General features: G+C 44.9%; 1 protein-coding gene across 3 annotated transcripts in view; it reads left to right on the top strand.

The window, feature by feature from the left end:
* Nucleotides 1-15683, top strand: part of prkg1b (protein kinase cGMP-dependent 1b) — an 855320-nt gene that overhangs the window by 711047 nt on the left and 128590 nt on the right. For all 3 annotated transcript variants that reach the window (XM_078565944.1, XM_078565943.1, XM_078565942.1), the window contains exon 9: nucleotides 12431-12505. In XM_078565944.1, coding sequence (XP_078422070.1) covers nucleotides 12431-12505 — 75 coding nt within the window. The remainder of the gene's footprint in view (nucleotides 1-12430; nucleotides 12506-15683) is intronic.

The following is a 15683-nucleotide window of genomic DNA, read 5'->3' as shown; positions in this document are numbered from 1 at the left end:
TGTTGCTTCCATAGTGCCAGGGTCCAGGATGTCACTGAACGGCTGCAGGGCATTCTAAAGGGGGAGGGCAAACAGGCAGAGATTGTGGTACATGTTGGCACCAATGACAAAGGTAGAAAGAGGGATGAGGTCCTGCATGTAGAATTTAAGGAGCTCGGAAGCTGGACCTCAAAGATAGTAATCTCTGGATTATTTCTGGTGCCATGCACTAGTGAGTTTAGAAATAGGAGATTATTCCAGATGAATGCATGGAGAGATGGTGCAGGAGGGAGGGCTTTAGATTTCTGGGACATTACCGTTTCTGGGGGCGGTGGGACCTGTACAAGTGGCATCTGGACCGGAATGGGACCAACATCCTTGCGGGGAGGTTTGCTAGTGCTGTTGGGGAGATGCACAGCCAAAATTATAGAGCAAGTAAGTCTGGAAGGCATAGAAATTATAGGCCAGTTAAGGCACAAGGGAGTTTAGCAAGGTTGGATGGCATTTATTTTGATGCAAGGAGTCTGACGAAATAAGGCAGATGAGTTGGGGGCACGAATTAACACACGGAAGTATGATGTCATTGCTGTCACAGAGACATGGTTGAAAGGGGGGCAGAATTGGCAGCTCAATATTCCAGGATATAGGGTCTTCAGGCGAGACAGGGAAGGAGGTAAAAGAAGAGGGGGTATTGCAATATTGATCAAGGAATCAATTATAGCAGTAAGGAGGGATGACATCTTAGAAGGCTCCTCAAATGAAGCCATTTGGGTGGAACTGAAAAGCAAAAAAGGAGCAATCACATTGCTGGGAGTGTACTATAGGTCCCCAAACAGTCAGAGAGAAATAGAAGAGCAGATATGAAGGCAAATTTCAGAGAAGTGTAAAATTAATAGGGTAGGATTTCAACTTACCGAACATTAACTGAGTTAGTCATAGTGTGATAGGTTTAGAGGGAGCGGAATTCTTAAAATGCATCCAGGAGAGCTTTTTAAGCCAGTACGTAGAAGGTCCTACAAGAGGTGCTGGACTTAATTTTAGGGAATGAAGCCAGGACTGTTAGAGGTATCAGTGGGGGAACATTTTGCAGATAGTGATCATAACTCCATTAGATTCAAGGTTGTTATGAAAAAGGACAAGGATGGGCCAAAAATCAGAGTTCTAAATTGGGGGAAGGCCGATTTTAATAAGATCAGGTATGATTTGGCCAGAGTGGTCTGGGAGCAGCTACTTTTAAGTAAATCTGCGTCAGAGCAGTGGGACTCATTCAAAAAGCAAATAGGGAGAGTACAGGGCCAACATATTCCAGTAAAGACAAAGGGTGGGACCAACAAATCCAGGGAACCCTGGATGTCGAGGGATATACAGGATTGGATGAAGAGAAAAAGGGAGGCAGATACCGAGGGCTCAAAACAGTGGAAGCCCTAGAGGAGTATAGAATGTGTAGGGGAGAACTTAAAAAGGAAATTAGGAGAGCAAAAAGGGGGCATGAAAAAACATTGGCAGGTAAAATAAAGGAAAATCCAAAGTTATTGTACAGTACATTAAGAGTAAGAGGATAAATAGGGAAAGAGTAGGGCCCATTAAGGACCAGTGGTAATTTGTGTGTGGAGCCAGAAGATGATGTAGGGTTCGAAATGAATACTTTGTGTCGGTATTCACAAGTGAGAGGGACAACGTGGGTATGGAAATCAGGCAGAAGGACTGTGATTATAATTAAAGAAATTAGCCTAGAAAGGGAGGAGGTTCTAAGTGGTCTGGCAGGCTTAAAAGTAGATAAATCTCCAGGCCTGGATGAAATGTATTCCAGGCTGTTGAGTGAGGCAAGGGAGGAGATAGGGGGCGCTGGCAATAATTTTCAATACCTCTCTGGCCTCAGGAGTGGTGCCAGAGGACTGTAGGACAGCCAATGTAGTACCGTTATTCAAGAAGGGAGGAAGGGATAAACCAGGGAACTCCAGGCCAGTCAGTCTAACCTCAGTGGTGGGGAAACTATTGGAAGCAATTCTGAGGGACAGAATTAATCTACACTTGGAGAGACAGGGATTAATCAAGGACAGTCAGCATGGTTTTGTCAAGGGGAGGTCATGTCTGTCCAATTTGATTGAATTTTTCGAAGAGGTGACCAGGTGTGTAGATGAGGGCAATGCATTTGACGTAGTCAACTTGAACTTCAGCAAGGCTTTTGATAAGGTCCCGCATAGGAGACTGATAACGAAGGTAAGAGCGCATGGGATCCAAGGCAATTTGGCAAATTGGATCCAGAATTGGCTGAGTGGCAGGAAGCAGAGGGTGATGGGCGAGGGGTGTTTTTGTGACTGGATGCCTGTGTCTAGTAGGGTTCCACAGGGATCGGTGTTGGGTCCCTTGCTGCTTATAGTATATATAAACGATTTTGACTTGAATGTAGCAGAGTTGATCAGTAAGTTTGCGGATGACATAAGAATTGGTGAGGTGGTAAATAGTGAGGAGGATAGCCTTAGATTACAGGAGGATATAGATGGGCTGATCAGTTGCAAATGGAATTTAATCCGGATAAGTGTGAGGTGATGCACTTGGGCAGGACAAACAAGGCACAGAAATACACGATGAATAGTAGGACCCTGGGAAGTACCGAGGATCAGAGGGACCTTGGTATGCATGTCCACCGGTCCCTTAAGGTAGCGGGACAGGTAGATAAGGTGGTTAAGAAGGCATATGGGATACTTGCCTTTATTAGCCAAGGCATAGAATAAAAGAACAGAGAGAATATGCGGGAACTGTATAAAACACTGGTTAGGCCACAGCTAGAGTATTGTGTGCAGCTCTGGAATCCGCATTATAGGAAGGATATGATTGCACTAGAGAGAGTGCAGAGGAGATTTACCAGGATGTTGCCTAGGCTAGAGAGTTTTAGTTATGAGGAGAGATTGGATACACTGGCGCTATTTTCCTTGGAGCAGAGGAGATTGATGGGGGACATGATTTGAGGTGTATAAAATGATGAGGGGCATAGATAGGGTCGACAGGAAGGAACTTTTCCCATTGGTGGAGGGATCAATAACCATGGGGCATAGACTTAAGGTAAGGGGCAGGAGGTTTAGAGGGGATGTGAGGAAGAATTCTTTCACCCAGAGGGTGGTGGGAATCTGGAATTCACTGACTGAAAGGGTGGTAGAGGCAGAAACCCTCATAACATTTATGAAGTATTTGGATGTGCATTTGCGATTTCATGGCATATAAGGCTATGGGCCTAGTGCTGGAAAATGGGATTAGAATAGTTAAGTACGTGTATGACTGGCGCAGACTCGATGGGCCGAAGGGCCTTTTTCTATACTGTAGGCCTCTATGACTCTATGAGAAGGGCCAGCAGAAAGATCAAGGCCAGGGTACTGGAGGACACCACACCAAAGAAAAGGAAGCGTGTCCAGCATGGGGAAGGCAGTGCTCAATCTGCAAGAAGCTGAATCACTTTGCAAGCAGGTGTTTTGCTGGAAAGAAGAAAAGCAAGCCTATAAAGATTGTTCATAGAGAGATGTTGGACAATGAACCTGATGAATCATTCTACACCCTAGCACTGGCTGGCACCATCAAGTCTCAAGGGAAAAGATGGCTTATGACTATTGGAATGATGATTGCAGAAGGAGAGCATCAAGTTAATATGAAGTGTCAGATAGACACTGGTGCTATATGCAATATCATGAGCTCCGTCGACTTGTGTGAAGTTGCTCAAGATGGTGACCTAAAAATGAAGCCATCGAAGGTAAAGTTGAGGCTTTATGATGGAACAATGCTCACACCAAGAGAGCAAGCTAAATTGAGAGCCCAATTCAAGGGAAGAAAGAAGATCTACAGTTCCAAATAGTTGGGCATGAAGCAAAACCTACTCCTTCTAAGCTGAAACAAGTCAAAAGCTTGGACTGGTAACCCTCCATGTACTAGAAGAGTTTTGCAGTGTTTCACATGGCACAAAACCATTGTCTGCTGAGCAAATCCTAAAAAATTACAAAGATGCTTTCACAGGTCTTGGATATCTTCCTGGTGAATACAATTTTGAAGTAGATGAGAGTGTGAGACCAACTCAGCGTCTTCTGAGGAGAGTTCCAGCTGCCCTGAAGCCCAGCCAGAAAGACAAGATAGAGGAACTTGAAAAGATGGGAGTAATTCAGGAAAGTGACAACTCCTACAGACTGGGTTAGAAGTATGGGTAGCAGTGAAACAACACGGAAATGTACATCGATCCAAAGGACCTCAATAAAACTTTAAAGAAATCTCACTAGTCCATGCCATCCATTGAAGAAATTTTACTGCAGCTTGCCAAGGCCAAGTTCTTTACTACCCTCGATACGAAGGATGGATACTGGCAAGTGAAGTTGGATGAAAGCAGCAGTTTCCTGACAATGTCCTGGATGCCATTTGAGAGGAACAGGTGGTTGTGCAAGCCATTTGGCATTTCCACTGCTCTGGAAGAGTATCAAGGCAGACAGCATAACATAGTCAGTGATCTTCCGGGAGTGGAAGCAATTGTGGATGATCTACTTGTCTATGGATGTGGGATATAATGGAAGAAGCCATTGCAGGCTATGATCAGAATCTAGTGAGACTGCTGTAGAGAGCTCGCCAGATGAACCTGAAGCTGAATAAGAAGAAACTGCAACTGAAGATGACTGAAGTCAAGTATATATGTCATGTACTGACAGCGAAAGGAGTTTGCCCTGACCCTGATAAGGTGAGAACAGTAGCAGAGATGCAGCAACCAACAGGTGTGAAGGTGGTGCAACAATTTGTTGGATTTGTGAACAACCTAGCTAAGTTCTTGCCTAATTTGTCATCAGAGTGTGAACCTCTATGCAAGTTCACAGCAAAGGATGTTCAGTGGGTATTCTGGCAAAGAACAAGCAAGACGCTTTCCTCGCAGCAAACAACTAGTGGCAGCAACACCAATGCTGAGGTACTATGATGTTAATGAGGAGGCCACCCTGCAGTGTGATGCCAACAAGACAGGACTTGGAGCAATCCTCATGCAGCAAGGACAACCAACTGTGCTTGCATCCAGAGCGTTAGCCCAAATTGCATGATGCTTTGCATAGATTGAGAAAGAGTGCATAACTATTTTTTTAAATTAATTTACAGGATGTGGGTGTCACTGGCTAGGTCAGCATGCATTGCCCATCCCTAATTGCCCTTAAGAAGGTGGTGGTGAGCTGCCTTCTTGAACCACTACCTCTGCTTGTGAGCATTTTAATCATACCTGCGTGGGAGGGACAAAGTGATCATAGATTCTGACCACAAGCTGCTTCAAAGCACCTTTCTCAAACCACTCTGAAGCGTCTACAAAGGATGTTACTTCATTTGCAGGGATATCATTTGGAAGTGAAGTACAAGCAAGGGAAGTGGATATACATCGCCAATGTGTTGTCAAGAGCTGCACTCCCTTTGAAGGAAGTTGCTGATGCTAGTTCTGTGTCTGAAATGTTCCCGATTCAAAAAGAAGCAACAACATGACATGCTTTGGAAGTCATCAACCCAGCAAGGACATTAGATATGACAGACAAGCGTCTTAGTCAGATCAAGCAACCTACGTAGTGAGATGCAACTCTCCAAATGCTGCAGGAAGTAATGATGAAAGTAGTGATGGCTGGAAACCATCGAGGACATACCTATTGCTGTAAGAGAGTATTGGGCATACAGAGTTGAAGTGATAGCCCGAGATGGCATCTTGTATGAAGGAAAGAGAGTCATCATCCCTAAGGAGTTGAGGAAAGAGAAGCGCATCCCTGCAAGTCATCAAGGGATCGAGTGTAATCTGAGAAAGGCAAGAGAAGTCCTCCACTGGCCAAACATGAGTAATGAGATCAACTACCACATCAGTCAGTGCAGTGCTTGTAATGAACATCAAGCTAAGCAAGCTAAAGAGCCTCTCATGACTTATGACATCCCAGACAGACCATGAATGAAGCTTGGAGTACACCTCTTCACTCTCACTGGAACTATCTCGTCACTGTTGACAACTGTTCAGACTGGGAGGTAGACAAGCTGACACCAATGACCACCAGTGACATCGTAGAATGCCTGAAAGCACACTTTAGTCGTAATGGCATTCCTTAGATTATGATGAGCGACAGTGGCCCTCAGTTCATGAGTGAAAAATTCAGGTGCTTCATAAATGACTGGGAAATGCAGCGCTACACATCATCTCCACACTATCCCCAGTCAAATTGAAAAGCTGAGGCAGCTGTGAAAATTTTCAAAGGAATCATCAAAGAATCGAGCAGATCCAGCACAGATGTGTACAAGGCAACCCTAGAGTGGAGAAACGCACCTACTGTGGGCATGGAAAGTAGTCCAATTCAGTAACTATAATGCCATGCTGCACCCAAACTATTCTTCCAATTGTTAAAACATGACTGAAGCCAGAAGCTGTAACAGCAGGTGAGTGACAAAATCAAAGTGAAATGACAGGAAGCCAAATTTTACTTTGATAAAACTGCCAAGTTGTTGCCAGAGCTGAGAATTGGAGAGTGGCTAGAGTGAGGACAGTTAATGGTCTCAAAAAAAGTCAGCTCACTTGGTAACTTGAGACTTGTATGAACAAGTTGTCACCTCGATCGAACATGGTGAAAATGAACGAGAGACATCATTGTAACTGCAGATATATATATATAAACAACTGGAGAAGCTGCTGCTTCACACCAGATAGCAGATGAGGAAGATGTGAATTCACCAACCTCAAAAGGAAATGGAAGGCCATCAGTCCCAGAGGTTGGCCATGCCCAAATAAATGCAACAATTGCCATAGCAACAACACCCGCCATGGCAGCAAAATTCCCCAGAGAGGCAACATCACCCCAGGAATGAGCAGGCACCAGATGAACAGCAAATAACAAATCACATGCATACTGTTAGAAGACCTGAATGCTTTAAGGATTATGTGTGCAATGTGTGTAGGGACAGATGGAAGTGGGTCAGTCTAGAATGACCAGTTTTCTGTGCAGGTGTGATGATTTTCATTGTAGATCATGTATGTGCCCGACTTGCAACTGCAAATGATATTGTATGCAGGTTGTTTTCTTATATGTGTAAAGGGGGATGTTTGGAGAAGTGTCTTTGTGCCATAGGCTTGCCATTGTCATGTGCCCTCTGATGTCATCATTGGTGTATAAAGGCTTGAGAGCAGAAGCCATTTCATCCGCTACATGAAACAGTCTATGCATGTTTGCGTTTGTATTCATGAATACAAATGAACATTCAAATGACTTGAAGAAAGGGTGATCCATTGGAATAATGGATTAAAATAACACAGATCATGATAATCAAGGCTAATGTGTTATAAGAATTAATTATTCAAAGTAACCACTTGATGATGTGAAGGAAATGATTCAGTGATATGAGCACTGACTGGAACGAAACGTGGTTCACTGTAACATCAAACATTTAATCATCCTGCTGTCAGGCATATTTTACACAGTGTGTACATTACCTTGTAAAGCTCCTTTTATAAAAATCAAAGAGTCTTGAAGGTGACAATTACCCTCAGTAATGTTACTGTACTTCAAATGTTCATATCAAATTTAACGGCTATTACAATAGTGGAGGGAAGAACTGTGCTAGTGAAGGAAGAAGCTGAGACACCAGGTAAGTGGACCATATACTGGCCCTAACCGGCAGCCATTACTGTGGCTTTTGTCTGCATGTGGTCTTAATAAAATGAGAGGATTTTCACCTTCAAAGTAGCCAGAAGGAAATGAAGAGCTGGGATGCAAGATAGTGAAAGGAAAGGTTGCTTATTAAAATTTCATTGTCGCTCAGTAGTTTTTTGTCTACACTTTTCATTTTCTCACATTAAATAAAACTTTCAGTGCTGCCACCCCTGTTCCCACCAGGCTGGATCTGGTCAGCTTCACAGAGCTCCTAACCACTGCCTGCCACTTGCCACCAGCAGTAATTTCTAAATCTTAAATTCCAACTTTTTCTCCCCCCAGTCTAATTTCTGTTAATTCTTGGAACATTTTTGCTTAACGAATGGCCGCCATGAATCCCAATCCGGAAAATATCTTGGGAGGACCGAGGCTGTGTGAGAAAGCTGAAGGCATAACACCAGAGACTCTGAGGGCCAGATTTTCCCATTCCAAACTGGGACAGAATGGAGGCAGGATGGCAAAACAAAATGGCTCCGGCAGCCTGCGTGCTAGTCTGCCAGCTTCATTCGCAATTCCCACAGATGGGGGAAGAGCGGAGGCAGGGGGCAAAGTGATGTTGCCTCACTCATTGCTCAGCAGCATTGAATCATTAGGGAGTTCATCAAGAGCTTGGCTTGAAATGCCCCGAGATTTTTATTGGGGCGGGCAGTGGTTAGGAGCTCTGTGAAGCTGACCAGATCCAGCCTGGTGGGAACAGGGGTGGCAGCACTGAAACTAGTTTTATTTAATGTGAGAAAATGAAAAGTGTAGACAAAAAACTACTGAGCAGCAATGAAACTTTAATAGCTAACTTTTCCTTTCACTATCTTGCATCCCAGCTCTTCATTTCGTTCTGGCTACTTTGAAGGTGAAAATCCTCTCATTTTATTAAGACCACATGCAGACAACAGCCACAGTAATGGCTGCCGGTTAGGGCCAGTATACGGTCCACTTCCCTGGTGTCTCACGCCTATTCCCGCTCCCCCAACCACTCATTGGGCAGCAGAGGAGGAGGTGATGGCATAGTGGTATGGTCACTGACAAGTATCCCAGAGACCCAGGGTAATGCTCTGGGGACCCGGATTCAAATCCCACGGCATATGGTGAAACTTGAATTTAATTAAAAAAATTATAAGCCTGATAATGATTATGAAACCATTGCCGATTGTTGTAAAAACCCATCTGATTCACTAATGTCCTTTAAGGAAGGAAATCCGCTGCCCTCACTCGGTCTGGCCTACATGTGACTCCAGACCCGCAGCCCTGTGGCTGAACAAGGGCAGTTAGGGATGGGAAATAAATGCTGGCCTAGTCAGCGATTCTCACATCCAATGAATGAATAAACTAGACCTCTCTACCTCTCTGAAGGGTCATTTCATGACCCCATGAAAATTGCACTTCATGGCAGGCTGGTGATGGAGGTGGCATGGGATTGGTCCCATTGGTCCCCAGTGGGAAAATCTAGCCCTGGGTGTCATTTTAACCAAACTCATTGGGCAGGATTTTGGGCCATCGGGCGGGCGCAGGGGGTGGGCCCAGGAGAGGCCGGGAAACGATCCGCTGCCCGTGATCGCACCCCCCCCCACCCCGCCCGACTGCGATTTCACATGTGCTGAAAGGCTCAGCGCTGCCGGGGTGGGGGCTGGAGGAGGGCGAGGGCTGACATCTGCGCAATGAAAGCTCCCTGAGGGCAAAGAGCTGCCTCAGGGAGCTGAAGAATTTTAAAATCAAAAATAAAGTTTTGGAAATTCCGGAAAAACTGCCCACACCATAGGACTCGCTCACATGAACATATACATAATAAAAATTCTGTCAAAACATTTTTTTTTAAAAATTAATTTCGGAAACCTCATCCCACCCCGTGGACGAGGTTTATTCAAAAATCCAAAGGCTGCCTGGCCGATTCGCCCGCCCGCCAACTGTAAAGTTGGACGGGCAGCAAAAATCGCTCTTTTTTTAATACATTAATGGCCTTAATAGGCTTCTTAATTGTTGGCGGACGCACTGCCAACTCTTGTGCATGCCCGCAGACCAAAATATTGTGCCATATTTTACACCCGATTGAGTTGAGCGCCCGCCCGCGAGTGTAAAATTCTGTCCATTAGGCGGGAATCCCATATTATCCACTTTTACTCCCTGTCCAATATTACTCCTCATTAAATTCAGCGGAGAGTAAATTTGGATGGAGTGTAAAATACACGATGCACCTGATCCCATCAGTTTCCCAGTGAGTGGGTTATGTTAAAAATGCCCGCTAACCACCTGCACTGATGGCCACTCAGCCTTATCACACTGGCACCTTTTAACAAGGCTCTAATGAGAGATCGCCATTAATTGAGAGGAAACAGAAAGGTATAGAAAGAAAAAATTGTTGCTCCCGCTGATCAGAGTTCCATTTTTGACTGATCCTTCTGGAAAGGGATTCTGAGGGACTTGCTCACACTTTAAATAAAGGATTGGTGCAATGTTGTGGTGCAGGACTGTAACCAGAGAACATAAGTCTGACCTTTCTCATTAGACTTTATGTTTAGTAAATACTGGTATAGCACTGGCATCGAGCACCATAAATACTATAGGAAAGCAGGAGAGGTGTACATCGGAAAGAAAGACGATGGACGGAATCTTCTTTGGTGTTGGGGATCTCGCCTGTCGGCTGAAGAGCCAGGAAGAAACTGGAGCTGCCTCCTTTCAGGAAGACCTGCTGAACCACAAGCCAATCAGGCAGTGGTGAGGCCACGGGTGGGCCTTCCTGGTGGTGGAAGTCCTGCCTAGTGAGAGCTGCTGGCCAATCAGAGACTCGCAGCTCTTGTATGGAGGCCGTGGCTACTGCCAGAAGAACATCCCCTGGAGTCCCAGGATCGCAGAGCGACCCAGGACACTGGTAAGTAGCGTGTAAGGGGGCGGGGGGTTGCGTGGGGAGAGGAAGATCGCCAGGGAGGTACCATCTACAAGATGCACGGCAGAAACTCGCCAAGGCTCCTTAGTCAGCACCTTCCAAACCCACGACCACTACCACCTAGAAGGACAAGGGCAGCAGATAGATGGGAACACCACCAGCTGGAAGTTTCCCTCCAAGCCACTCACCACCCTGACTTGGAAATATATCGCCGTTCCTTCACTGTCGCTGGGTCAAAATCCTGGAACTGCCTTCCTAACAGCACAGTGGGTGTACCTACACCACAGGGACTGCAGCGGTTCAAAAAGGCAGCTCACTACCACCTTCTCAAGGGCAATTAGGGGTGGGCAGCCAGTGATGCCCACGTCCCTTAAATGAATAAAAGAAAAGCAAGGGCAGGGGATGGCTATCAACGGGCCATCCACTTCCTGATGCCCAGTCCCTCATTTGGGCACTGATTACCTTTGCTTAAAGGAATCCCCCCACTCCTGAGGTGACAAGCTGCCTGCAGGGTTGTGGCTGTTGTGCACGCCGCATGGTAACAGGCCACCTGCAGCTGGGTTAGCACCTGTGGGCTGAGGCCTTTAAGTGGTCATTAATTGACCACTTAAGGGCCTCAATTGGTGGCAGGGTGGGAAGGTTGACCATGGGCCTTCCTGTCCAGAACTTAATTCTGGTGGAGGTGGAAAGGTGCCAGTGTTCGGGCATGCCAACTTCTCACCTAATTACATGCCCTTCCCGCCTCCAAGCTCACCACCAGCAGGAGCACAAGATTTCGTCCCAACTGTGGCATTATTAATTCTGACTCCTGTGAGGCCTGAGTCTCCTGGTGCATATCTGACACTAGGTGCACCAGACCATATCTGTGCAGAATTGCTAGAAGTCCAAAGTAATCAAATAGAAAACATTTCTGCTCTCGAGATCGGGGAGTTTAACTCGGTTGACTTCATAGAATTACAGAATGGTTACAGCACAGAAGGAGGCTTTTGGATCCTTAAATGTCCCAAGCAAAGTGGACCCATTGTCCTATCATTTGCTTTTTTCCCCCCCTCTTAAGTAAATGAATTGAGTCCTACCAGTTCTGTAACTGCCCTTGAGGAGGACTGGTACCCATGGTAATTGGCTGTCACTCCCTGCTTTCCTCTTCTCCTCACTGAATATGCATTACTAAGGCCTTTATTTCGACATCCCCTGGCACCTTGTTCATCCCTCCCCGGCTAAATGATATTTGACATTGCATCAGTTTGGAAGCCCTCGACTGCCAATTTCCATCAGTCCACAGGGACCTGCCCATGCCTGAAGGACCTGACTGCTCCTTCAATAGACTTGTTGATAGCGCACGTACAGACACAAAGCCAGAGATGTTTTAAGCTGCTTGGCAGGCTGGACAGGCAGAATCTCAGAATCACAAGAATTGTTGCAGCACAGAATGAGGCCATTCAGCCTGTTGTGCCTGTGCCATCTCTCCGAATGAGCAATGCACCTGGTACCACTCCTCTGCCTTCTCCCCATGGCCCTGCATTCTTCTTTTTCAGATAATTAATTCCTTCTTGAGTGCCTTGATTGAACCTGCCTCCACCACACTCTCAGGCAGCACATTCCAGATCTTAATGACTCACTGCATGAAAAAATTTCTCCTCATGCCTTCAATACTTAATATTTTTCATTGTGAAAATGTGAAATATTAGTTAAAACACATTCCATTCGAAGAAAGAAAGGCTGAATGTGTATGCAATTGTGCCTCAGAGTGTCCTGACATTAAATGTTACAGGAACGGTGTGTTATATTCCTGCCTTGTGGTTGCTTTGCCTAGATTGACTTGTGTCCTTCCTTCTTTCAGTTTACATTGTTCGGTAAGAATGTGGATTTGCTGAAAGCTGTGTTCTGACTGTTACAGTTCATTCAAACACCTGATCGGAGGCCTGGAAGATGTTTCCAACAAAGCCTACGAAGACGCTGAAGCTAAAGCTAAGTATGTCAATCGTATATCTTCTTGAAGTGCACCTTTGTTATTCCTGTCCTTTGTGGCTGGCCGTTAAACATAACTCATTAACATAGAGAACAACCCCTTTGGTTTCATGTGATGAGATCGCAAAACTTCTTCGGCAGGATGTAGGTTCACCAAGAGAAATCACAATCATGTACATACATTCATAGTAAATTAAAATAACCAATGTTCTGTGGCGATTTACCATCTAGAAATATCCATTTGAACTGAGGATGTTTTGGCCAATTCCAAAGGACTGACAAAGTTTGAACACACCTGAATTCAGTGTGCAGTGTATACATAGAATATTACAGCACAAAAGTGGGCCATTCAGCCCATTGTGCCTGTGCTGGCTCTTTCCAATTGCTTCCATTCTCCTGCATTTCCCCCATTGCCCTGCAACTCTTTTCCTTTTAAGAATATATATTCAATGTTGAAAGTTACTATTGAATGTGTCCCACTAGCCTTTCAGGTGATTTTTTTTTGTTAAATTACTATTTTTAACATCAGCCTTGGTATATTCATGGCCACGATTTCTTTTGAGTTTTAGTCATGGAATTGGATTTGTCACTTCAGCCAGAAGAATGAGAGAGAGACCATTGGCGCTATTGTGATGCTTATCAATAATGCTTATCTGATTTACAATTGAGGAGCTGATTCAATTAATTTAACTTATCATATTTTAATTTATCATGTTTCTGGCCAGCTGACTTTGCCTCTTGCTTTTGGGGATTGTGTTTGCAGCCCTGCGTTTCCAACCTCACTCTGCATGATATTACCGAGAATGAGTTTAGTTGGTTCTTAGCCTGGCTGTGGTCATATATTTCATATCATTTGAGCATTCACATTGATTGAATCTCAGTCAATATTTCCAATTGTGCCATGAACACCAGATTTGTTTCACAGAATATTTCAGCAAGTACAAAGAGAGCAGACAAAGTAGACACAGATTGTAATACAAATGAGAAGTTAATGCAGTGATGTGCAAAAGACCTGGAAATGAGAACAAACATACAAATGTACAATCATACAAATTAGGGGCAGGAGTAGGCCTTTTGGCCCCTTGAGCCTGCTCCGCCATTCAATAAGATCATCACTGACCTGATTGTGACCTCAGTGCCATGGTCCCCTTTACCCCCGATATCCTTTGACTCCCTTGTTAGACAAGAATCTATCTACCCATTTCTTAAAAATATTCAATGACCCTACCTCGATAACTCTCTGAGGAAGAGAGCTCCACAGACTCTCAACCTTCTGAGGGAAAAAAAAGTTCCCATCATCTCTGAATTAAATGGTAGACTCCTTATTCTTAATCTGTGTCCCATAGTGCTACTCTCCCTCACAAGGGGAAAAGTCCTTTCAGCATCCACTCTGTCAAGCCCCCTCAGGATCTTACATGTTTCAAGAAGATCACCCCGCATTCTTCTAGAGTCCAATAGAAACAGGCCCAACCTGTCCAACCTTTCCTCATAAGATAGCCTCCCCCATCCCAGGAAAAGCCCAACAAAGGACACTTAGGCCAAGATTGATAACCTTAAATTTAGCATTAGCCCATTTAAGAGTGAAGTCAGGAAGCATTTTATCACACAAAGGGTAGTGGAAATGTGGAACTCCTTCCTCCAAAAGGCTGTGGATGGTAGGGGTCAACTGAAGCTTACAGGAATTGGATAGCTAGATGTTTGTTAGGTTAAGGGTATCAAGGCATATGGAGAAAAGGCAGGTAAATGGAGATGAGTGCAGATTAGTGATGAGCTAATTGAACAGAGCAGGATTGAGGGACTGAATAACTTACTTCTCTTCTTCTGCAATTAGTGATCACTTTAAATGGCTCAATGCATTTTCTATTTCTGTGCCATTGCTAGAGTTGAGATGCTCCTGTTTGCAAAGCTGATGTATTCCAGATTATCCTTGTCAGTACTGAAGTCCACATGGTTTTGAATTAAACTCGCACCTCTTGAGGCTTTCCCTTGCAGTACCATTGAATTACTGCTGGTGGCGCTGCTCTATTACTTGTAAGTGGTAGTGCTGGCAGGTCGGCAATGGCCAGCAGCAGCAACAACTTATATTTATATCGTGCTTAAACATTGTAAAACATCCCGAGGAGCAATATCAAGCAACTTTTGACACTATAAGGAGATATTAGGACAAGTGGCTTAAAAGCTTGGTCGAAGTGGTAGGTTTTAAGAAGCATTTTGAGGAAGAAAAGTGAGGTGGAGAGGTTTTTGGAGGGAATTCCAGAGCTTGGAGCTGATGCACCTGAAGGTATAGCTGCCAGTGGTAGAGGGAAGAAAATCAAGAATGCCTATCAGACCAGAATTGGAGCAAAACTGATAAGTCAGAGGGTTGTGGGGTAGAGGGGGTTACCAAAATAGATGGGGGCTAGCCCATGGAGGAATTTGAAAACAAAGATGAGAATTTTGATATTGTGCTGTTGCTCAGCCAGGAGCCAATGTAACTCACCGAGCACAGGGACGGGGTTTGGTGTAAGTTGGAATATGGGCAGCGGAGTTTTGGATGAGCTCATGTTTATGGAGGGGGAGAAGTGGGAGGCTGGCCAGGAGCACCCTGGAATAGCCAAGCTTAAGAGTAAAAAAGTCATGGGTGAGAGTTTCAGCAGAAGATGAGCTGAAGCAGGCATGAAGACATGTCCTGTTATAGAGGCGGAAGCAGGTGTTCTTGGTGATAGAGAGGATATGGGGTGGGAAGCTCATTTCAAGAAAATACCAGACACCAATATTGTAAACAGTCTGGTTCAGCCTCAGTCAATGACCATGGAAAGATGTAGAATCAGAGCTAAGGAACAGAGTTTGGACCAGGGGCTGAAAGCAATGGCTTCAGTCTTCCCAACATTTAATTGGAGGAAATTCCTATTCATCCAGTCCTGGATGTTGGATGAGCCGCCTGATAATTCATCAGCAATGGAGGAGTCGAGAGAGGTGGCGATGAGAGGTGTAACTGGGTGTTGTCAGTGTACATGTTGAACCTGACACTGTGTTTTTGGATGATCTTGCCTAGGGACAGCAAGTAGCTGAGAAGCTAAGCCAAAGATAGATCCTTGGGGAACTGCTGAGGGAGTAGTGCAGAGCAGAAGGAGAAGCGATTCTGTGGTTACGACAGCATGGATAGAATGGAATCGGGCAAGGGAAGACCCAACCAGATTTTT

The sequence above is a fragment of the Cetorhinus maximus genome, chromosome 20 (assembly GCF_964194155.1).
Source record: "Cetorhinus maximus chromosome 20, sCetMax3.hap1.1, whole genome shotgun sequence".
Classification (NCBI taxonomy): Eukaryota; Metazoa; Chordata; class Chondrichthyes; order Lamniformes; family Cetorhinidae; genus Cetorhinus; species Cetorhinus maximus.
Note: the sequence above shows the minus strand (reverse complement) of the source record. Positions and strands in the feature narration are given on the sequence as shown.